The 23,326-nt window shown below is 40.8% G+C and overlaps 1 protein-coding gene across 1 annotated transcript in view; it reads right to left on the minus strand.

The window, feature by feature from the left end:
* Positions 1–23,326, minus strand: part of LOC138059602 (dynein axonemal heavy chain 3-like) — an 87,563-nt gene that overhangs the window by 27,741 nt on the left and 36,496 nt on the right. The window contains exons 41-63 of the mRNA XM_068905230.1: positions 22,741–22,959; positions 21,794–21,925; positions 21,288–21,402; positions 20,025–20,170; positions 18,274–18,435; positions 17,502–17,627; positions 15,646–15,803; positions 14,443–14,523; positions 14,164–14,284; positions 13,361–13,423; positions 11,470–11,655; positions 10,436–10,779; positions 9,888–9,983; positions 9,278–9,405; positions 8,697–8,821; positions 8,230–8,415; positions 7,002–7,169; positions 6,481–6,614; positions 5,104–5,389; positions 4,497–4,664; positions 2,938–3,155; positions 1,269–1,380; positions 483–578 (exon numbers count right to left, since the gene is read on the minus strand). Of these exons, the coding sequence (XP_068761331.1) occupies positions 483–578; positions 1,269–1,380; positions 2,938–3,155; positions 4,497–4,664; positions 5,104–5,389; positions 6,481–6,614; positions 7,002–7,169; positions 8,230–8,415; positions 8,697–8,821; positions 9,278–9,405; positions 9,888–9,983; positions 10,436–10,779; positions 11,470–11,655; positions 13,361–13,423; positions 14,164–14,284; positions 14,443–14,523; positions 15,646–15,803; positions 17,502–17,627; positions 18,274–18,435; positions 20,025–20,170; positions 21,288–21,402; positions 21,794–21,925; positions 22,741–22,959 (3,570 nt within the window). The remainder of the gene's footprint in view (positions 1–482; positions 579–1,268; positions 1,381–2,937; positions 3,156–4,496; positions 4,665–5,103; positions 5,390–6,480; positions 6,615–7,001; positions 7,170–8,229; positions 8,416–8,696; positions 8,822–9,277; positions 9,406–9,887; positions 9,984–10,435; positions 10,780–11,469; positions 11,656–13,360; positions 13,424–14,163; positions 14,285–14,442; positions 14,524–15,645; positions 15,804–17,501; positions 17,628–18,273; positions 18,436–20,024; positions 20,171–21,287; positions 21,403–21,793; positions 21,926–22,740; positions 22,960–23,326) is intronic.

Here is a 23,326-nt window from a genome sequence, read left to right on the forward strand (position 1 = left end):
AAATGCTAGAACATCATTTAACTTGTAATAGAGGTTTTACACGGAAGCCATGTTGCATGGCAGGAACAATGAAAATGTTTTGCATTAGAAAGAACATTTGTTCCCAAAGGGAAAAGAATCTATTGTTCCTGCCACGCAACATGGCTGCCGTGCAAAACCTATGTTTCACATACTTTGACTGTATTGCAAGATTCGTCTACGCTAAGTCTGTCTACAGATGTTTAAAAAAATGTGCTTGAAACTTCTTTGACAAAAAACACTCGATCACATTCTTTCTTCATTCTTATCGCAACGGTGCGCGCTTTCTTTATTTTAGTTAAAAAGAGCATTTACGAGTTTGAAAATACAAATTAAAATAAATTAAAATGAAGTAAAATGACATGGCACAAAGGAAAAACAACCACAAACGATGGCTCTCTAATAAAGGGTAGAGCTTATGCGAGTTATCCAGAGACTGACACGCACGCAGGCCCTTTACAAACCTCTTTCAGCTGAGCTCGTTTGGCGTTTAACTTTTCCATTTGCACTGCCAGCTCGGCTTCTGCTTGAGCAAGCTTTTCTTTCTTTGGAGCCACAACCTATGAAGAGAATTTGAATCAACTTCACCGCTTTCCTGCTCCCCCGCATTTTTGCAGCTTACGTCTGCACAGGTGGGTTCAATAGGCTGATTTAGCAACGGAACGGGAACGTCAGTTGACGACGGCGCGCGCAGAAAATTTTCCATATTAGGTCAGATTAGAGTACAATCCAGACTATTCCGCGCGTTCTTCCGTCGCCAATTGATGTTCCCGTTCTGTTGCTAAATCAGCCTATATCATCTCTTCATTCCGTCGAAAAGGTTCCCCCGTGCTCTGCAAACAAACAACTCTTCAAACAACATTTTTATGCGCGTACTCAAAAATAAAGTGCATTTCGAACATAAAGACTCAACTTTCAATTGGTCTTCACTGAGTCATAAGCACAGATGCATGCGTATGCAAGCATAAACGTCTGAGATACAAAAAGGCCAGAAAAGGAATAAAACTAGCAAATTCGACTTTCACTTTCTACGTGGGCTAAATAAGCCAATTAATTACCAAAATGTACAAGAATGGGGACTCCTTAAGAAGACGAAGCCACTCCTTTATCAATTTTTTCCATGACGATAATAAGCTAACGGTGCTTTGCGCTTGAGTAAGTCTATGTCAATGATTGTGTTCTCATTTAGCCTTTTTGGTCCTAATGGTTAGCGAAAGAAGGCTCAAAAACGAGAGACTCTTATGCCTTACCTTAGCCACTCTCTCATAAACTTCCATTGCTCGCACCCATCTGCACAAACCCTCACAGGCAGACGACACTGAACGAATGTTGTTTGGATCAAAATCAGGGTTCGTCACATACCTGACAAAAAAACAACTACCTCAGTGGTTGTCGGTAGATAGTGCTCTGGAAACAACTACTCGATAAAGTCGTCAGTTAATTTGTTTTTAACATTTTCCTCTTTAAAGGACTCACGAGAGAGTACAGAGCAGTGGAAATGCCGTGTGGAAATTATGTAACTCACAGAAAGCTAGTCATACCCCTTAACCGAGGACTGCGACTGCGATAAACTGTAAACACGACTTGACTTCGACCTCGATCACAAGTAAGAATTTCCAATTTCAAACTAGTGATGGCGGATGCAGACAATGTCTAGCCAACAGTTTGGTATCAATACTTGAATGTACAGTTAACGATCCGCCTCGCTAAAATGGGAGGTGGGTGCCTGGAGTATCCAGGGGCTTCCACTATGGCAAGATCCATCCCCTAGATAGAATACCGCCCCCATGGCCGGCAAATTCCCGCAACCCAGCCATGAGCCCCCATTCCAGGCACCCGTCACACTGATGAGACTCAGTGGAAGGAAAAACAGAGGGTAGGGTGGGGTGGGGGAAAGCTTAAGACCCAAAGATGAACACCGCTGCAAAAGTCTGAGAAAAACTCATGAAAAACTGGCTGACGAAAACCACAACGATCCACGTGAGGCTGCACTTATAAGTCTGACCGCTAACAGCTTGACCGAAGACCGCCCAAAAGAAACGATGACTGCTATAAGCGATGGCCGCTAAAACATTGAACGCTAAAAATATGACCGCTCTAACAACGATGACCGCTACGCTCTTGGTGGTTAACTTAGTTAAATGAGCGAAGGGGTAGTTTCTAAAGAAACTGTGATGCTGCGTCGGTGGGGAAGTAGTATACAAAAATTTGGTTTCATCAACGGAGTTGATAATGTAAATTGGCCACAGTACAGAGATTCTAAAAAGCGAATCGGATTCGCTCTGACGAAGGGCTAACGCTCGAAACGTCAGCTTTTAGAATCTCTGTACGGTGGCCAATTTACATTATCAACTCCGTTGATAAAACCAAATTTTAGTTAAATGAGCATTTACCTAAATCAACCATGCACCTTAAAATTTCATCTCTTTCCACCTCAAAGAACGTCAACAACAACCCCCCCCCCCCCCCCACCTAATCTAACACAATGTCGTACAGTAAAAACCACAAATAATCTAGCCGTGTCTCAACATTGTTTTGAGGGAAGGGGAGCCACAAAAAGACTTGCTTCATAAAAGAAAACCTGTTTTCTTAGATATGGACAAGAAAGTAAAGAATATCTCAACACTATTGCCCAAGATTGAGCCTGGACACGCAAAGGGCGTGTCCACAAAAATAATTTGAGGATAGCTAAAAAGATCGGTCACTCTCTGAGCTCAGCCAGTTTTCAATAATGTATTACATACATTAGCGGAACAACTGGTCATCAGTTTGGCTGCAAACGTGTATTGAGAGTAACCACTGATCTTAAAATTTCTTGTTTCACTTAAAAGACTTAAAAGACTTAGTTCAGTTACCTGTGATCGACTGGTACATCCTGATCCTAAAATGTTAACAACAGCAGAGAATTTCACGACTTACTTGTCTCTTATTTTTTTGATGATGGCAGCTGAAATGTTATCCTTATCGTAGACTTTTAAAGACTCCAAGAATTTCATGTCTCCCAGCATCTTCTGCGAAGGACCCCAGTAGTCTTCCACCATGCGTCCCGATCCCGAGGGATCAGGCTTTCTCTCGGGTTTAATTCCTTTCATAATACACACGGCTTCCATGACGAGTTTGACTGCTGACGGTGGATTCTGCAAATAATGTAGCAACACTGAAGCTGACAGACGATAATATTGTGATCCACACAGCAGTCAAATACATCTATTTATACGAGGCCACTTTCAATTGGCGAACAATTACGAACCAAAAAGACATTAAAATGACTTTTTTTTACAAAGACTAACTATCCAACATAATGAATAATTAATTATCCAACACCGAAAAGAGTCCACTGACTTTGAACAAGCCAATTAATTGCTTTGTCGCGCAGTTATTTCCTTCGGGAATAACTTAATTCAGTATAAAACCATGCGCAATCTCCGACGGCGCTTAAACCCTAATGATGTCCTTAAGTCGAAAACGTTCGGTTTTATAATGACTTTTCTTTTTTACTTGTTAGCCTTGCACATATATATCATTTTATCTTTTTAGCGGATACTTTGTCAATTAGGAAGCAGCTACCTAGAACTGTTTTGTTTTCATTCGTAAATTTGATTACCCTTGAATTTTAAAGCAGGTTGAGGCAGCAAAATACACCTCCAAGATTTGCGCACTAAAGAATGAAGTGCCGCAAAGGAGAACCAACACACCGGGGAGTAAGTTCCCTTCCTCTTTCGGAACAGGGTCGGGTTTTCGACATGATCACTTTTCCGAGGCGAAGATGATTGCGACACGGAAGGCGACAGTTTCCAAGAGGATCTGAAGGCATGCCCCCCCCTAGTAAACTATTAGTCTACCTCCGGCTTTTCCTACACTGGGAAAAATAGTACCTTGACAAGCAAGGAGTTCACTTTAATTCTATAATTTCAATTAGATAAGAGGTGTTTTGCTAACAAGTACAGCAAGCTGTCCTTCAGACTTGGGGAAGCAGGAATGAGAAATTGATGAAATGATGATTGATGGCTCATTCCGATGGATAAGCATTATAGCCAGAACGTATGCACTCATCATGACCAATTACACTGAAGAATTACTTTACGCATATGGTTACCCTTTAGGCGACGAGTTCATTATAGCCTACAGTCAAAACATGGAGAAAAAAATTTGCAAGTATATCAGTTTTACAAAAGTATAGAGCAGGACATGTTGTACAACTGAATGAAACCTCCGCCCTCGGACGTAAAACGAAAGCCCTAAAGTGTGCGTATTGTTTAACATGAAAAATAAAGTCTTCAAGAAGATAGAGATATCATCTTTCCATTAGCTAATTTAAGACCCTGCGAATTAATCCGTTGGGATTTCGCCAGTGAATCGGTAGCTGTTATATGTTGCAATGTGAACTAAGTGGTTTTCAAAGAACTCCCTATTGCCACCCTCCCTGAAAATCGACTTTTGGAGCACAAAGTATGAGCAGGCACTCTTAAAAATCTTACCTTCATTGTTTTTACCATACTGATATCGCTGGGTTTAAGGGTGTTCAGCGCTTGCATAGCCGCCTCCAAGGCTGGCATCGCTTCAGCTAGATCGCTTTCGCATTCATCCTTAATGCCCTTAGCTACAGCCGCGGCTTCACTAGCAACTGCCTCGTCAGCAGCAACCACCTGTTAAAACAACAAAGTTGAGAATGTTGTTAAGCAGTTGTTTTATTGCTGTCGCAATATTGTTTCTAGCAATAACTTACGGCGGTTAAGAGACTAGAGATTTGCTTATTCACGTTGTAGTTTTGCAGAAAACGGAAAAGAAGTGCAATAAAATTCAACTGAAACGCTCGTAAAGTGACACTACTTCACTCTCAAAATGCAATAGTTCAGTCGCATCCTCCACGAGGTCGCTATAGGTTTCAGTGGGGGTTATGTTAAGGCGACCACTCTGTCGTAAGGTGAAGATAACAAGAACAACAAGTAACGCGGTCCCAATTCTCTACGTCTTCAAATCAAAGATGGCAGCCCAAATAACAACTTCAAGGTACAAAGCCCACAGAAAGCAATGCCATCCCTCAACTAAAAAAAACGCTATCCACGCCAGGCTAATGAGTCTCACCTCCTTCTTAGCCTCAACTTCGACTGTATCCTGTTCAATCTTAACCATCAGTTTTTCAGTTTCCGCTGACGTTTTTATGAGTTCCGGTTGCAGATCACTCAGTTCCTGTTGCATGACGGACACTTGCGATGACGCAAAGTCCAGTTTTTCCAATCCAGTGACGTAACGCTGCTTTAGTGTCATAATTTCCTGGCGTTTGATATCCAACAGTGTCTTAAAAGTCATGATAAGTTCAAGGTATGAAGTGGGGGTGACATAGTTTTTGCGCCTCAGGGACTGATAAAAGCTGTGAAGGCAATTAACAAGACTCGTAAACGCAGAAGTCTGGCGTTTTTTCAGATTATATCGTACGCCGCAAATGTTTGATGTTGAACAAGTTTTCTTCGAAACCTAACATTCTTATAAAAACGTGGAAAAAAACACTTCATGCAACGTGGATTCTTTTTCGTTTGTATAGAATTTTTTATTAAGTCGCGCTAATTATGTTGAGAGTTATTTTCCGCGACTTTAATGAAGTGCAGCGTTTATTTCCGCGCTCTTAATTCCATTATTTTAACTCTAATTTTGAAACCTTTCCAGACATTCATGACACCTACAAAACAATGTTTTATGTTTTACGAGACATCTGGTTTGTCTCTTCTACAGGGCAAACCTGCCCAGAGGGAAGGAGCACGAACAGGACTCGAGGTCCTATGCGAGGTGCTCCACCCTACACTATCCAGACCAGAAAGACCAGACCACAACACCGGGAACTACATGCCCTACTCTTTACGACAAGTGTGCGGGTTCTTTTACGTCCCACAGGATTATGAACATTGAAGGGTTGTGAGACGGGACCTCCGGCTTGTCGTCCTTATCCCAGAAGAGTAGAGAGGCTAACCGTTTGCAGATGTAATTACAAAGGCAGCACTTTCTCCTCATTTATTTAAAGACCCTGGGTGTTGGTCCGGCCGGAGTTGAACTCACGACCTCCCGCGTGACAGCCCGGTGCTCAACCAACTGAGCCACCGGTGCGCGGTACAAGCTTTCTTTCTTTCCGTTAACCCCTACAATTAATCAGAATTTTGATGACTGCTTTGTTGATCAGAGGGCTCGGTTTTGTTCAGAACAAAACTGAGTTGAGTATATTTGTTCCAGTGGTCACTACCGTGTCTTAACCGCGTCAAGTTCCTCTATTGTGAAATTCTACCCCCTCCTTCGCGTTAATTTTCTTTATTCGAAAGTCGTTTTACATTAAATTCGCGTTAATTTAAGTCGCGGTAATTTTCAATACCTTAATTTCATGGAGCGTTAATTTCCTATAATAAGGTATGTTGCCACGCCTTTTATACTAAGTCTTTTGTTTTTCGGTAAACCATACAATAACAAATTACTTACCTGTCAGACAAATCCCTTACGTTCTCGTGGAAATACTTGCACATAAACACGCACTCTTTGCGCACGTCATGCGCCATGTCCACTTCCTCGAGGAACTTATTGGCGACCATCTCCAATGCATCCTCAGGCCAAGCCTACAACAGTGATACAACAAATAACATTAGGTTTCGTTCTTGAGGAAGGAAACGCTTACAGTAGCAATATCTGTAAACAGTGTATCTACGGTGAAGTTGTTTTTGCCGATCACGCAACCAACCGCAAGAATCGCAAACTCACAACCAACAAAAGTATAATACCACAAGGTCATTCAAACGTCGATGAACAGGAAATGTTAATTATAAAAAAAGTTCTTAACTGGACAGCCCAATTTCGATATAATGCAATTATCTCACAAAAGGCATCACCTTAAGGCTCGCGGGAAAAATCTCAAGGTATTTTTAAAATGACGTTTCCAAATAAACGATTGTTTTCTTCAGTTCCCAAAGGTGGTTTAAATCTGTACATTTATACCGTAGGCTCACCTGGAACCAGTCGATAGTACAACAGTTGATTAATGAAGGGAACATTCTCATTCGGCTTCTGAATGCATCTCCAATAGGACTCATAGCAAGTACAACGTGAAGGTTGGCTCGTACTCGCTCAATGAAAAAATTGTACATTGCCAAAGGTGTAGCGTCGATTTTACGACCCTGAAACAGCAAAGCGAATATTAGGAACATCACTGCGAAATGAAAAACGGACAATTCAATACCGTAAAGAAACAACTTGTTGTTGCAAAATGCAATGAAAGCATGAAAAAAGTCTGAAAATTTAACTGAACAAATTGTACATCGCTAAAGGCTTAGCATCGATTTTACGATCCTAAAACTGTCAAAGCAAAGATTAGAAATATCATTGTGGAATGAAAAACGGACAGAACAATGCTGATGCTGCAACGTGAAAGAAAAACTGCCTTGAGAAAAACACTGCCAATGTTAAATTTAAATTTAAAAAACTCAAAGCTTTCGTAAACAATGAACAGTTGTGCCGCGCGCTTTTCTTTTGCGCGAGAATTACATCATTCCAGGAATGTAACAATTCGAACGTGCATCAGGGTTGTCTGTACTCTTATCGACAACGATATTCGTCATCACAGTGGTCAAAATGTTGTGGACTCACGAGACTCAAGCGAGCAGCGTTGTCTAGACTCTTATCGACTACGGCAAATTAGCCAATCAGATTGCGAGATTACAAGCACTTGTGGTAAAAATGCCTTTCTCTGAATAGAGCGGTTTAAGATTGAGTGTCGAAAGTAATTAGCGAATTGCTTTGGGTTTGCATTACTTCACTCAGTGATTGGTTCGAAGTTCTCGCGCCACTTTTTCAACCAATCATGCAGAAGTAAAACTAAGACCAAATGTGGCTCGCGCGTGCACATTTTCAACGCAGTACAATGCTTCAAATAAAATCTGACCTTAGCTTATTGACTAGTTTGGGTGAAAAAGGAGGGAGACTTTACTTTTATCGAAGGGGCCAGGCGCTATGCGCAACTGCTTAAAAACGGCATACTAGTAGTTTGGTAAAAGCTCCCGCTTTTGCTACGCAACCAGCTGAAAGGAAAAGGAGAGTTTCCCCGTCAGCTGATTAAGTGTCTTAGATGAAAGAAAAGGGCGGCTAGGCTGAGTAGCAAACTTTCCTGAGCGCCATACCGCGTGCTGATGAAACTAAACAGTGAAATAAAACTGTTCGTTATTGTGCTTTTGACTTCACCTCAACTCTGGCCACCGTTTGCATCTTTTCAATGACATCAGCTTTTTCGTCAGCCGGGAAGATGTTAGGCACATCGCCAGTGTTTAGGATCATGTTGATGTCCTCAACGAAGGACTCTTCCTTGATCTGATTATCGCTGAATAGAAAAACTGTGGCTTTACCATCCACACCCGCCTTGATCAGCATCTGAAAGATGGTTTTTTTGAATATGGTGAATACAAAATATCAAATTTTAACTGTTTCTTACATTGGGTATTCTCGCTAGAGTGTCAGACATACAAAGGGCGCTTTAAGGAAAACTGATTCCGTTTGTTTCAGTTCCGGTTTAAGAAAATTACGGCGAAGAGCCTTTAACTATACAAGATGGCGTTAAACATGAAGCCTGAGGGGTCTTCGATATAAGGGGAAAATGTTCAAATTCTACAAATGTTTCCCAGTTGGTAAAACCAAATTATCATCGATTATACCTTTTTGACATCTTCTCTCCATTCATTCTTGGTGTAGTTTCGTGTGATTTCAATCTGAAATAAATCGTAGTCCGCCATGAAGGTTGCCAGACGAGTGGCGCTCTGACGACCGCTTCCACCAATACCTGCAGACAAAACACAGTATCAAAGTTCCCTCAGCAGAGTTTTCAGTTGAAAATCTGTTTTTTTGCATTAGTACGCTTTGTGATTGACCTAAAACTCTCTTGCAACTTTTTCACTCATCAAGAGACAAAACCCAAATCAATTGCCTTGCAGTATGACTGGCTAACTTAAATATCTTTGCCTGTTTTGATTGGCTAAGATAACAATGGTTGTCGTTTTACGGCCGCTCCAACGAAATAACCAATCCCAACCATAACGCACCCTTGCTAAGTCATTTCGACCTTTCGTCGCCCTCAAAGTAAAGTCAGACCCCACCTAACCACAGTGCCACTTAACTATTAGCCTGGACATCGCTTCAGAATATGGTAACTTGATAAGGAGCGAAATGAGTCATAAATTGAGAAGACGAGGCACCTACTACACAGTCACAATGAGCTCAATAGACAGAGATCACTTACCTACAAGAAGGGCGTGACCGTTGTCTTGCTTTAGTACACGCGCAACGCGTGAGATGTGCTCAATGGCAAATTTGAACATGACAAGCGACATGGGTGTCTTACTCATCTGGTTAAACTCTTCAAGATACCTAATAACGAACAGCAATCAGTTAAAAAACAATCCTTTACTTTTTCGGACGGTAAAAAGAATACAAAATATGAACGTTATCAAGATGAAACAAGTCAACTCGCTCATCTTTGGTTAGTGCGCCATTTTTTGCGCAACTTTCCTTTGACCTGTGTGACCAGATTTAGCTTAAAATACTCTTTAAAAAGATAAGTGACTTGGAAGGGGGAGGTGAAGGGCACACCGATGGTTTCCATTGATGCCAGCTTCACAGTTGACAGAATTACCGCCGTAATTCACAAAGAGCGATTATTGTTCGGCCGTTTTAAAACTTGGCTAAACCACTTTTTAGGATAAGAAAGGGCAGGGTACTGCATGGAGAAACAAATGTCCGATTGCACTTTCACCAAAAATCAACTCTTTCTATGATCGCACTGAGGACAATGCTCGAATCAAGGATTGAAAATTGAAAAGAGAATTAAGAGAATGAGATTGCCGACTTACCCCTCCATCTGCTGGGTCAATTGTGACAGGTCCGTTACTTCATCGTAAATTCTTTCTGGGCTGTCAGGTTTCATGTAATCACCGAAGAATAAACTCCTAAAACAAGAATAACGACCATCATCAGGCACACAGAGACACAAGATTGTTAAGCAAAAGGCGGTTTCAGGGATATTCACTAGCAATGACCCACTTTTTCACTCTTTGGCAAAAGACATCCCTTTGAAGACGAAGAGAAAAAAAACTCGTAAAAACCCTTATTTTAATTCCAAGAGCCTCGAAACCGATGACGTGAAGGAGAAATGAATAAGAAAACATGTTTCCGGAGATGCCCGTAAAGCTAAATCTAAAAAAAGGATCGAAATGGCGTTCAGCCTGAAGCTTCACACAATGCCACGTTGTGGTACCGAACTATGACGAATTTCATATGACGACTTCTGGTTGCAGAAGCAAAGAAAAATTGACTTCAGTTTTTTAAGGTTATCCAAGCCCAGGGAAAAGCCTCTAGTATTCTTCTCGTTCTCTTTATTTTTCTTGACTAAGACAATAACCTGATGTGGTCGTCTTTGAGTTTCTGTCCTGTGGGTACGACGTGATCCAGCAAGCTATCCATGTCTTTCTTGAATTGCTGTTTGGTGGTCTCCTTCATCATTTCAAAGAACATCACTCGATCGTTGTTGTCGATAAGCCTGTCGTAGAACACGCGGTAAACCTCGTGGATCCACAACCGCATTAACTTGTCTCCATCTTGAAGATGCGTGGAGGGAACAAGGAGGACGCCAAAAACGACACGCGCGAAGTCTCGCAAGTTAAACACGTAATGAGATTTGCTTGGAGTTGGAAGGAATTTCTCGACCACAGCTTTGTACACATGCATTGTGGCTTGGACAAGGATCTGTGAAGCATTACATACATCATTTAGCTGCATTTTGAGCAAAAGCCTCAGCTAATCACTCATTCTATGAAAATGCCACCGATTTGAGAAAGTTGTCAGAAACGTTCAAATGGGCGAGACATCGCCACTTGTTGTCAAAAGCACAATGTTGCTGCGTTTTGAGGAAATTTTGAGCAGAAAAAATTGAAATAAAACATGACTCTTCCGTGAAAATAACACAGATGTGAGAAAGATGTCAAAAACGAGCTCAAATCTGCAGATGAGTACCAACTTTGCAGATGAGCAACAAATATATTATGACCATCCAAATAGATGAAACACAAAAAAATGTCCTATTACTGTAGACGGAATCAGATATCGTTTACGTTTAAAAGCGAAGTCACACCGTGAAGATTCCGTCGTAGGCTAAAATGGTGACTATGTAAAAGCCAATAATGAAAGGATAATAAAGATATGTTTCATTATACTTTAAATTTAAGGTAGTCTTGAACGCTTAAGGCTGGATATTCCAATGAGGCCTAACCTATGTGACTTACTACTATGTGACAATTCAAATACAGCTTCCCGTGACACCTTAACCATGAAGTGCAATTTTTTTTAAATCTTCTAAATCCTGTTGTCTTGTGTGATCGTTTAAGCAGCGTTACTTTCACGAGCGCAATCACTGCAAAAAGAGAACATGAATCTAACCTTTCCAAGCCTCGAAAAGGAAGCATCAAATCCTTTGGCAAAATGCCAGTCGACGATGGACGTAAAGATCTTTGTCATGGTGTTGTCGTCAAAGGAGTCAATCGATATAATATTCATATGCCGAGTGAACCTGCCTGAGATGTCATTACGACCCCCACCAGGGGGACCCATAGCAGAAACTAAGAGCTGGAAGAAAGGAAATAGTTAATGTGGCAATTTCACCAACTGAATTTGTCATTAGATAATTTCAAAAGACGTGTACGCAATAGAGGACCAGTTATAGTAAAGTTCACATGCCATGCAAAGCGCAAACATAAGCGACTTTCGCGCGTACAACGTAAACCCATGGGCCCGGTTGTTCGAAAGCCGATTAACTTAATCCAGGATTAGCGTATATAAGCTCTTGTTTCATGTTTTCAACTTATTGATCAAAGGTCTTTTACTTATTTTTGTTTTTCAAGATTGACTTCTTCTAATGTAAAGTTTTGCCAAATATCAGCGTTGAACAGCATTTGGGAGTAGAGAAATAAACTCCTTGGTTATTTTTTACTCTGGGATTAGCGTTAATCGGCTATTGAACAACCGGGCCGTGGACTGAGGTCAGCACGCTCAGTTAAAGTCACCTTTCAAAAAGGCGAGCGTAAGAGTCCGCCTTCGAAAGCATAATATTGTAACGTAGCCTCTATTTTCACCTAAACAATCAGTCTTCCAGCTATTTATAATGGAAAGAGGACTGAGCGGAGTAGAATTTGGTCTGTAATCATGCGATTGATTAACAAAATCGGATGACTGCGTAGGGGGAGTCCGATTTGTTTAATCACGAGTATGATGACAGACCGAATTGGACGACACGAAGTCCTGTTACCAATTGTTCATAACCATTACAATTTCCGAGAAAACAAAATTAATGCACTCCTTTTTCACTGTCTAACGTTACAAATTTGTCCATTTTGGAAAATCCCCAGTTTGGTAGGGTAAGTGGTTGTTGCTATGGTTGTGATAAATTCTTTGATTGGTGGATTAAGCTGAGTGCACTTAATGTGATCGGCTGATGTAACTGTCCGATTTCACGTATCCGATTACAGCCAACTGTCCGATTTCACTGTCCGATGTCAACCCTACACAATAATTAGTGAAAAATAACGTAGTTAATGCACCAATCACATTTGAGAAAATTGTAATGGTTATGATTAATGCCATAATTCCACCATCATCGCGGTGTTTTTGGCTAAAACATACTGTTTTTTTTTACCTTAAGAGTCTGCGTTCTATCAAGGTGGCATGGCAGCGAAATTGTTTCCTTGCAATAAGTTTGCGTTTGCACTGCCCCGTTTCACCGCATGGGAAAGCAAGGAGTAATTAATTAACACATGCATTTCATCCTGTTTGCATTTGCATCTGCATGCATCTGCATTTGCGTCGTATATGTGGACCATGTTTCAGAATCGGAATCACCTCAGAAATCATTATGGGTATGAAATGAAAATTAGACAGATCACCGCAGTTACTAGACACAGCGAGCAAAAAAAATCCAAGCTTAGATTTTATAACGGGATGGATTTGTTCAGGTATTTTTCAGACTTGCTTGCAACTGCTAAAGTTACTAATCATAAAAATTACAATTTCCTCGATTGTGATCTCTAGTATGATTACAGACCGAATTGGACTCCACTCAGTCCTAGTACCATTAACTTATTTGACTGCAATCATCTTTTTAACTTCCTTTCATGTCCATTAATTCCGCAGTTCTAATATATAAAATTACATCTATTCTAAAATCAGAAATCATTATGTTCCTTTGAGCTTGTTGTGAAAAAAAAAAATTCTGCAATACAGAAATTGCTCGTACAAAATTGATCGGTTTAAGAATAACTCCAAATAATTGTCCTACCATATCCATTAGCTCCAGTTTGGATGTGTCCTTACGATCATACCAATGAGAATGGTCAATCCACTAAGAACAAGTAAAAAAGAAAAATACTATACTTTACTATGAGGGTGAAATATATTACTTGTAACCTAGTCTTGCTCGTGGTAGACTTCTTGCAGTTTTCCTTTACTATTTAAAGATTCGACACCATAAAAAAAACTTCAAGTCACCAACAGGGAAAGGTCAAGACCAGCCTTTGAAGTACGTGAACTTCAGTTAAGTTCAGTAAAACACTGATTGTCGAAACATCCGCATTAGGCTTGAAGTGTCATCTCACAACAACATGTTGTCGTGCTTCCATGAGTTTACACAACTTCCAGCTATGTGAGTTAAGGTTCGCACTGCAACCAGGTTGACAACCTTGGTTTGAAAGGTTTTGAATGAAGCTTAAAATTTTAAAATTCCAAGACCAAGCGTTTGAACACACTAAACAGGAGTGTCGAAACGTTGTCTTTGAATTGAAACCTTTAAAGCTGCATTCAGAATTCCCCAAGCTGTGCCCGATTGTCAAGTTGTTGAGGACGTTCAGGGAAAGAATATTACCATCTCTCCCTCTTTGTCTCTTTAGTTTCTTCTTGATTCGATGAGTGCGACGCCAAGAGAGCGCACTCTGTCAAAAAAAATCCAACTCGTCTCCACGAGCCTCTTAAGTCTCGCTTGCTCAAATCGCACGCTTCAGTCTTGACAGAAAAAATGAAATTGCAAGATTCTAGTACATCCGCGCCTTTACAAACTATTTTTTTGACATGCAACAATCAAATCACCTGTCTCAGTAGCTCAATAGGAGGCTGGGCACCATATTTCTCCTTGGAAGGCATGTTGAGGTCATCCACAAATACCACACACTTCTTTCCGGGTGGAGGACCGTACACTCCTTTGCGACGCCTGTTACCGAAGAAGTAGTGAATTGTATTCAGATAATTGTACTTGTTTTATGACTTAAAGGACATAAATAAGAAAACGCACATTTAAAATTAAGTTAACCCTCTCCCCTGGAGGTGAAGAGGGTTAAGCGTGAAGAGGGTTAAGTGTGTCCACCTTACCTGTCCAGCTTCGCCATAATAATGTCTTGTGTTTGGCCGGCACTTGTGCGAGCTGAAAAGTTGATGTTGATCGGAAGAAACCTGGAGGATCACAAACATTCAATAAACAACCATTTAATGTAAATACTCTAAAAGCGACCATCTATAAAAACTTCGATCGAACTATTATATCCACATATGTTGTGATATAAGTAAACTTAAGACTTGATTTGACACGAAACGCTGGTTCGGTCAATTAGAGGAGTTAAAAAAGTTCGCGAAAAAGTCAATTCAGTCTTCGATTCATTTGACAGCTATTATTCCAGTCAACAGCACTATTCACCTTTTGAACAAACGAGGCCAGTACATTATAAGCAACAATTCACATCAAGCGCGCAAAATAAAGTACGTCTTGGAGGGAACTTTCACTCAAAACAAAAAACACCTTTTAACCTCACGAAATAATATTTGAAACCGAATTTGTTTTAAAGTTCTTCTAATGGGCGAATTACATCATTCACCATCACATTTGCATTAACGCATTTGAATTGCATGACATTGTCGAGCCCACAGATCAGTAGGACACTTTCTCACAGGCACATACACCGCGTCCACAAATATGGGTGCAGTTTACAGGGGCACCCAACGAGAATGTGTTTCAAAATCACTTAAACATAGCTTTGTTAAACGTATTTTAGTATTTAAACGGTAGATACAGGCATATTTTTATCCCCTTAAAAATTTTCATCTGTTCGGATTTCCTAGCTGAAAGTCTGGTGATCCGAAAACTAAAGGGATCAAAACTTACCTTTTCGAAAATTTCAGCCAGAAAAAAGAATCCCGAAAATTCTAGGTGACCTTTTTAGGGTAAAAAATCCGTTTAAAATGGGCAATTATACCATTTTTCAGATGTTCGAAAATCCTAGAAGAGGTAGGCAAGCAAGAAATTTTACAACAAATGTTCCGAAAATTCTAGATCTCAAATCGTCTTCCGAACAGATATTTTCCGAAAATTGACGTTGGGTGCCCCTGAGTTTACATGGTTTGTCAGGTACTTGGCCTTTGAGTGAATCTGTAGCTGAAGTTGAACTTATTCTGATTCATACTGCACTGTTTCTCTTAAGTTAATGTAAGTAATGAGCAAAAGAACAAGATAAACTAAAGATTAACTCCAGCCAAGTTGCCATACATTGTCTAGGTTACTAAGCACGCGATGAATCATACTTCTCTCGGGGCATTCCAACGATATAATTGTTTGTGATTGCAGATTTGCCTGTTCCAGTGGGTCCAATGAACAGCAGCGGTTTACCATGACTCAAAAAAGCTTCCAAGAAAAAGACCTGACGCGCAGTCTCGTCGGTTGGAATCATCAACTCGCTGGCCTGTTGAGCACAATTTGACACAGACCACGAAAAGTTTTGATTTGCAAAGCATGCAAGTCTCATATCTGCGTCACTTAAAAATGATTTGAAAAAACGTTCTGAATTTACGACAACCTAGAGAAGCATGCATGATAAACTATTAGCTGTTGGTTACACACACCTTGAGTTTGGGGCCTTTCGGAGGGCAAATGGTTTGGGTTTGGTTCAGCTCAGGTTTCATGTTACCCTTGGGGATGCGGTTACACAGTACTATCGATCTCAGACGTCCGTGGACAAGGGCTTTTTTCCAGCCCACTTCACGAACTGTTGATTTCAGTCTGCGGTTAAAAAATTCTGATCACGTGCTAACATTTTTTGTGGCTTTGCGGTTTTGAAAATACCGACCACGTGACGCTAGTCCTTCGTTCTTCCCACGGCCGAGAAAAAAAAAAAACCCGAAGAAAATTTTCCACCTTCTTCTCATTTCCTCGGACAAGGCTTTTCCTGAGTTACCCGTAATAGCTTCGACCCGTTTTAATCGCCGTCAACATCGTTTCGCGTTTTTCTCTTTGGAGAGAGCAACAGAAAATAGCGTCACGAGATCAGTTTTTTCGAAACCGCAGAGCCGCATCAGAAGTTAGAGATCAGAATTTTTTAACCGCAGACTGAAATCAACGTTTCGTGAAGTGGGCTGAAAAAAAGCCCTTGCCCACGGACGTCTGAGATTGATAGTAAAGACTCCCCTCAGGGTAAAATATAATTAGATATGATTTAAGTTACCTTGCAAATTAGTTGTTCTTTATGATTAGCCAAGCCACCTCAGGGAGCAAATATACCGTACTTTTCAGTTCAGGAACTGTCATGGGAAGTTCTTTTGTTCTTTTTTTATGTATCCAAGGAAATACCCCTAGGGCAGTTTCGGTCTAGGGAAAGCGGTTGCACTCAAAAACGTCCTGGCCGTGGGCAAACGCTATTTATCCATGGGTAAAAGGGCTAGTGTAATCACAGCTATTCTTTCATACATGAATAGATATCAGGTAAGTGTCAGGTTGCCGTGGTTAACTTGTTTCTTGAGACTGAGTCTCCTCCAGCTGATACACATAGCTACCCTGGGTGCTAGAGGTTTTTCTTGCGCAGTTTCCGGTGTCGGCCATTTCCGTCCGCCGCGCGCGAGAAAAAACCTCTTGTACCCAGGGTAACACATAGCTTCCTTGAATTTGAATTGAAATTTCATGGAGGCAGAATCTATATTTCAGAGAAGTCCCCAGAGCACAACGTACCGCAAGATTTCAAACAATTACTACATTAATGTTTGAAACTTTCTTGCAATCGATTTTAGCATGCCGCTTATTATTATCTAAGGAAGTAGATTTGCCTGAGCATACCCCAAGTTCCAGTCCCGCTCCGATCATCAAATAGATATTTCCTCGGTAATCCCGGATTCGTTACCAATTGTTTATAGCCAATTGGTTAACTACCTTCTTGATTTGAAATATTTTTTTTGCTCCTCGTTGTTGTAGAACTCATCAAAGCACATAAATCTAGGAACGGCACCCTCTAAATGACACGCATTCTTCATTCGATAATGAATACTCTAATATAAACATATGAACGGTTAGAAAACTCGAACAGGTAGTCCAGTGACTATCTAGAAAATTCTAATCGTTAATTAGACAAAAGAATTCGTCAATTATTAAAAAGGACGACAACTAGCTCTACCTTAGCGTCCTTTGGAATGACGTTCTTGGCTTTGTCCACTCGATCAATCCAGTTGCTCCATGAGCCACTGGCTTGTTTTACAAAGTAGAAGTCGTACACAGTACCACGGTCTGGAAAGACATTTTGCTGCGGCGAAACGAAAAACAGTGGTCTCTTAAGGTTGCTACTATAACGGTTTGATTGGTAAACAATTAGAATATTTGCTTCTCTAGTTAATCTAAATCCCGAGGGGGAATAAACGAACAAAACATCATTGAACTAATGAACGAACTAACGAACAAATATTTGAGAGTCTATCATGAATTCCAATCCGATTTTAAACATGGATTAAATTTCAGTGGTGGACGCAAGTAATGTAAACTAGCTTTTAGTTCATTTTTTTGGCGACCCCACAAGCTGCAGAGCTTTGATTATTATCGTGTTAAAATAAAGGCTGTCTGTCCGTCTGTACCATTGGATATCGAACTAACGAACGTACATTGGAGAAGATGGGTTAGCAAGCAGTGAGAGCTTTCGCCCAATGTGGCCCGGGTACGAGTACCGCCTTTGCCATCATATGAGGGTTGAGTTTGTTGGTTATCTACTCTGCTTTCAGAGTTTTTCCCCCTTTTCTCTGGTTTTCTGCCCTTAACAAAAACCAAAATCTCATTTGATCATCTTTAATTTTATTTAATTTGACTTACCGTTTTTCGCCAACTGACCTCGGCAATTTTAGATTGAGACTATCAATATCAATATCCGTATCAGTCCATTGTAAGAAAGACGTGCTTACCTTTGTCATCTTGATAGTGTTGGGTTTGGGGTGATCTTTGTCTGTTCCGCTGATAAGCAGCCTAAAAAAGGTATCAAACTTCTTCCGGCTGTCTCCGTTAATTGTACCACCAACAGACCACACCAAAGCAAAGATAAAAAGACACTGAAGCCAGTTGGTGATCTGTGGATGAATGAGTGGGACATTAACTCGCCAAGAAAAGAGATCATAAGTAAATGTGAAGAATCATGAACAATTCAGCGAAACGCACATCAGTACCCTGCAAAAGCAATCTGCAGAAAAAAATAGTTTCAGAATGCTCCTTTACCTGGACGCCACGTGAACTCGTTACATTTTCAATTTTCCTGATTACATTCTTAAAGGGAACATACGAGCAACAGTTTCTGATAACGTTATCAAACAGGATCAATTTTTTCCCAACTCAGAGACAATGTTTGCGTGAATGCGGTGGGGTACTCAGTGACTCACAGATTGTCATCGAAAATACCACCGAGATGATCCTTCTTTCATACCTCAACTAGTACGTATTACTGACTTGGAGCACAAGCTCACTGGCAAAACTCAAATGGCTAGTTAACTCACAATAACGATACCAAAACTCCTTTATGTCCAGAAATTCACGTAAGCCGGTCCCAAAGCATTTGCTACCTATTTTCATAATAAAGTAAGGGTAAACGGTGGCGTTATTTGTAGCTTAGGGTACTAAATGTAGATGTTTATCCTTACTTAGGGGGGTGCATTTGGGGGACAGTTTGTAACGTAAACTGTCTGTATTCTGAGACACGAGTGATGTTGAAAATGGTGAGAAGAGAAAGGGGACACTTCGTGACGCTTATTGAATTCCGCATCTAATACCTTGCAATTCTGGACATAAAGAGAGTTTCAATCGAGTGTCGTAAAACCAAAACCAAAGTCATTACTTTGGCCAATCAACAAAGACGGACACAATCCAGTAAACCAATCAAAACTCGAAGTAATTACACGAAGCCGACACAAAGCGCGGGGAAATATGCACGCGCAAGCCACGATTGGTTTTGGTTTGACTTCTGATTGGTTAAAAAAGTGGCGCGAGAACTATGAACCAATCACTGAGTGAAGTAATGCAAAACCAAAGCAATTCGCTAATTACTTTCGACACTCAATTGAGAACCACTCTATCTGATGAAAGACTGTAACTGTGCACCGAATTTGCGCCCACAGAGCGGTCTGGTCAAGTCACCCCGTATATTGATGCAACACTCGGTTAAAAATACCCGAAAAAAGATGTATCAATTACAAGCTTAAATCCATTCCTTTGTGGTCTCTTCCTCTTTTGTCACCAAAACAAGACTTTAAAAGACCTTAAGCGAAACGACGTCGACAAGAACGAGAACCTCCGGAGAAAGAAAAAAGGGCTTTGTATTACCGAAAGGATTTTCCTATTCTTGCAACTGCTTCTGCATGTCAAATGTATGTCAAATGTACGGAGGCCCAATTAAACCTATTGTTACTCTCTGTTCTTGTTTCCGATGATGTCATCCTTGATTAGGGTCCCTGGTCTAAGCAGGTCTCACGGTGAAATGTTGACAAAAATATCGCAGGCAAAAAGAAAGGTTTTCGCCAACTTCAGTCTCAATACTCAACAACTCCTCGCTAACAACGGTTATTAACCACCCAGAACGTCGGTGGTCAAGTAAACTGGGTTTTAATTGAGGTTTAATCATAACCACACTTACGACCAATTGGTGGTGGTCATGTGATGATGCGCATACCTGTGAGGTGGACATCCTATCAGCTCCTTCAGCATTCTCCTGTGCAGCAATCTCGTCCAATAAACACGTATACAGATTCATAAACGAATTGACCAAATGCATGTCTGAGGTCTGAATGAAGAACTTGCACTCATGGCGGAGAAAATCTGATGAAGCGTGGCAAAACACTCTTTCATTAAATGTGAACACTTGAGACAAGTAACGTTCAATTAGGGGGTGTTCTGGCAACACACCACCGGGTTAATCGATTCACACACTTATGGGCAAGCATTGCATGAGCAACGCTTACTGCGCACGCTTGTCATTGCTTGTAATCACGTGACCACATCTGGAAAACAGATTCTGATACCGTTGGTGGGTCATCGCCGCCATACACCTTATTCCAAAATGGCTACCATTTTAAAATGCAAATTAGCCTTGTTGCCTTGTTCAAGGTTAACATTCTTCTTGAATTTTAAGTTTAAGTACCAGGCAACACTAAGGCTAATTTGCAAGAAAACAAAAGAATACTAAAGTACCGGCCATTTTGGATTAAGGTGTATTTTTGTGGGAAAAACAGAAGAAGCAAATGAGGGATCCATTGTTTTGGGCATCAACGTGGCGATTTCACAGCGAGCAACTTAAGAATCGAGAATCAAATGGGGTTAAGAACAACGCAAATACACGAACAAGCACAATTTGACACCCGGTATTGTTAATAAGCACCTTCAATTAGGCCAAAAGCCACAATTAATTAACAAAGGTTGACGAGTCTGCGTAAAGCAAAGACGATAACTATCGTTGACGTTGGCTATAATGAGCCAACCAGAAGCTCAATGGATGCCGAAACAAACGGTTCCTTTGTTCCAGTGGTTAAGATTTTTAAATAATGAAAAGGGTAAACACAGATAGAGCGGTTTTCAAATGAGTGTCGTAAAACCAAAACCAAAGTAATTACTTTGGTCAATCAAAAAAGACGGAGATAATCCAGTAAACCAATCAAAACTCGAAGTAATTACACGTAGCCGGCACAAAGAGCGGGAAAATGTGCACGCGCGAGCCACGATTGGTTTTGGTTTCACTTCTGATTGGTTGAAAAAGTGGCGCGAAAACTAATTACTTTCCACACTCAATTGAAAACCGCTCTATCTTCCTGATGTTGTTTCTACTCTTGCTCGCGTCGCTAAGCCGTAAGATGAGTAATTCTCATCATCACAACTATGACAACAATGACTAAAGACACAAAGCAAAAAAGCACTTTTCTACTTTCAGTTCATTACTTACACAGACATGGCTGTACGAGCCACATAAAAAGCGCGCGAATCGTTTCCAGATGCTCGGCGTTCAGACTCTTGGGAAGTGTGTTCATGTAAGACTCCATCAAAGGCTCCCAGCCAAGCTAACAAACCATGCAAAATGGAACGGAGAGAAAATAACGAGTTAAAGGAAAAGCGAAGCTGAATGAATGACATGAATGCAATAAATTAGGGGTAAATGATGCTTGAAATAAAAAAGGAAAATGGGAATTCACAATTAGGTGCTCCACAGAACTTGAGGTTTAGTCATTTCGCGTTGAAGATTCACAGGAAAGGGGAAAGAAAAATTCTACACAGGCGGCAGTTTTCTTTGCTCATTTAACACCATAATTTTAAAGGCGCTTCTCTGTGACAAGGGAGGACAAAACTAATCAGGAAAGACAAGTTATTTTAGGAAGGATTGGCGACCGTGTGCAATCACTTTCGTACACGTTTTCAGTACCACTCATTGCATCAAATGCAAAAAGGTTCTACCTGGTGCGGTTCGAGGTATATCATACCACAGCGACTGACAGTAGCAGGGGAGGCTTGCTCCAGATCGGCTGGCTCGAATATCAAACTCTGCCTGTTGTTCATTTGAATGATTTCACCGCTCATCAAACACAGCTAAAAACACAAAAGAAAGGAGGATTAATGTGATATAAAGTTTAATCGTTATTATAAATAGCGGGCTGTACTTAAGAAGTGCGAAAGCAAAAATAAAAGATTTTTAAAAGGTCATGACTATGAAACGTGCTTCCAACAACACCCCGACAAGATTGGAGTTCGGTAATATTGAGAAGGTTTGGGGAACATTACGTGACTTCCATAATACCTAGCATGTACCTCCTAGACACATCGGCAGATACGAAACTCTTTCATGTTATAACTTGTCATGGATACCACTCAAGTCTCGAAATGGTACAGTCTTTCTAGTCCCTGTTTCAAAGTGAGTAACGGTGCTAAATCTTGCCTAATTAGATGACGATCATACGGTACAGCGAAAACTAATCACAATCGCAAATTTCGTACATGGCCTCGGGTTGAAAAAGAGGCTGTCTACCCAACACTTGTGCGCCGGCACACTCAGATCAGTTCTGTTCCTTGCTTCTACAGTCTGTCACAAAATTCGTTGGAACAGTACACGACTATACAGATCTGAAGCTTTCGCAGCTAACTCTCTCCTCACAATGTTGTTTTAACGCGAGTTTCTGAGCCCATTGCCAAAACAACATTGTGGGAGGGCAAGGTATTGCAAAGTGTTTTATCAAATTTGTCCGAGACTGTAGTTCCTCCGGAATAAAATTATTAAAACGTTTGCTCTCCCGTGTAAGTGCAATTTTGGAAGCGCCTCAGCAAAATGTTGTTTGGCTTCCAACAATTGCTCGGTGTTTAAACCGTTCAGGCTGGCTTTAAGATAAAGACAAAATACGCAAACAGACCTTTTTGTTGTCATCAAGTACGGTGTTCATGTTTTCAATCCATACCGCGTCAACTGGCCCATCGAAGAGCAACCACTTGCGGTCTTCTGTGGTGGACGACGCATGCTCTCTAAAGGAATTTGCCAATACACCATCGGACCACTCATGGGAGACTGGGTCAAAGCAGCCATATAATTCCCCCATGCTGATCGACTTGGGGTTGATAACTTTGGAAATCACCTGATGACAATAACATTAATTTATCATTCGATGTATTTTGTCCTTCCTTTTCATTGGACGAGAGCCCACCACGTGACCTGCAAATAACTGCCTACAAATAAGTGTTTTGCTGCAAATAATATTCTGCTCATGCGCAATTGAAATCCCGCTCTTGCGAGAAAATGGCAGATCGGTTCCCCGAGCTGTCAGAGAATTAATCGACATCTTTAGTTGATCGAAACAACAGTGAGAATACTAAAAAAGGAACAAAAGTTGCACTCAACGTATTTCGAGAGTATCTCAAGGAAAGAAAGGTAGACGAAGAGTCACTCGTGTCATCCACGCGAAGGACAAGTTGGGGAATGCATATGTACTAAAGAGATTTTAT

The sequence above is a fragment of the Montipora capricornis genome, chromosome 8 (assembly GCF_036669925.1).
Source record: "Montipora capricornis isolate CH-2021 chromosome 8, ASM3666992v2, whole genome shotgun sequence".
Classification (NCBI taxonomy): Eukaryota; Metazoa; Cnidaria; class Anthozoa; order Scleractinia; family Acroporidae; genus Montipora; species Montipora capricornis.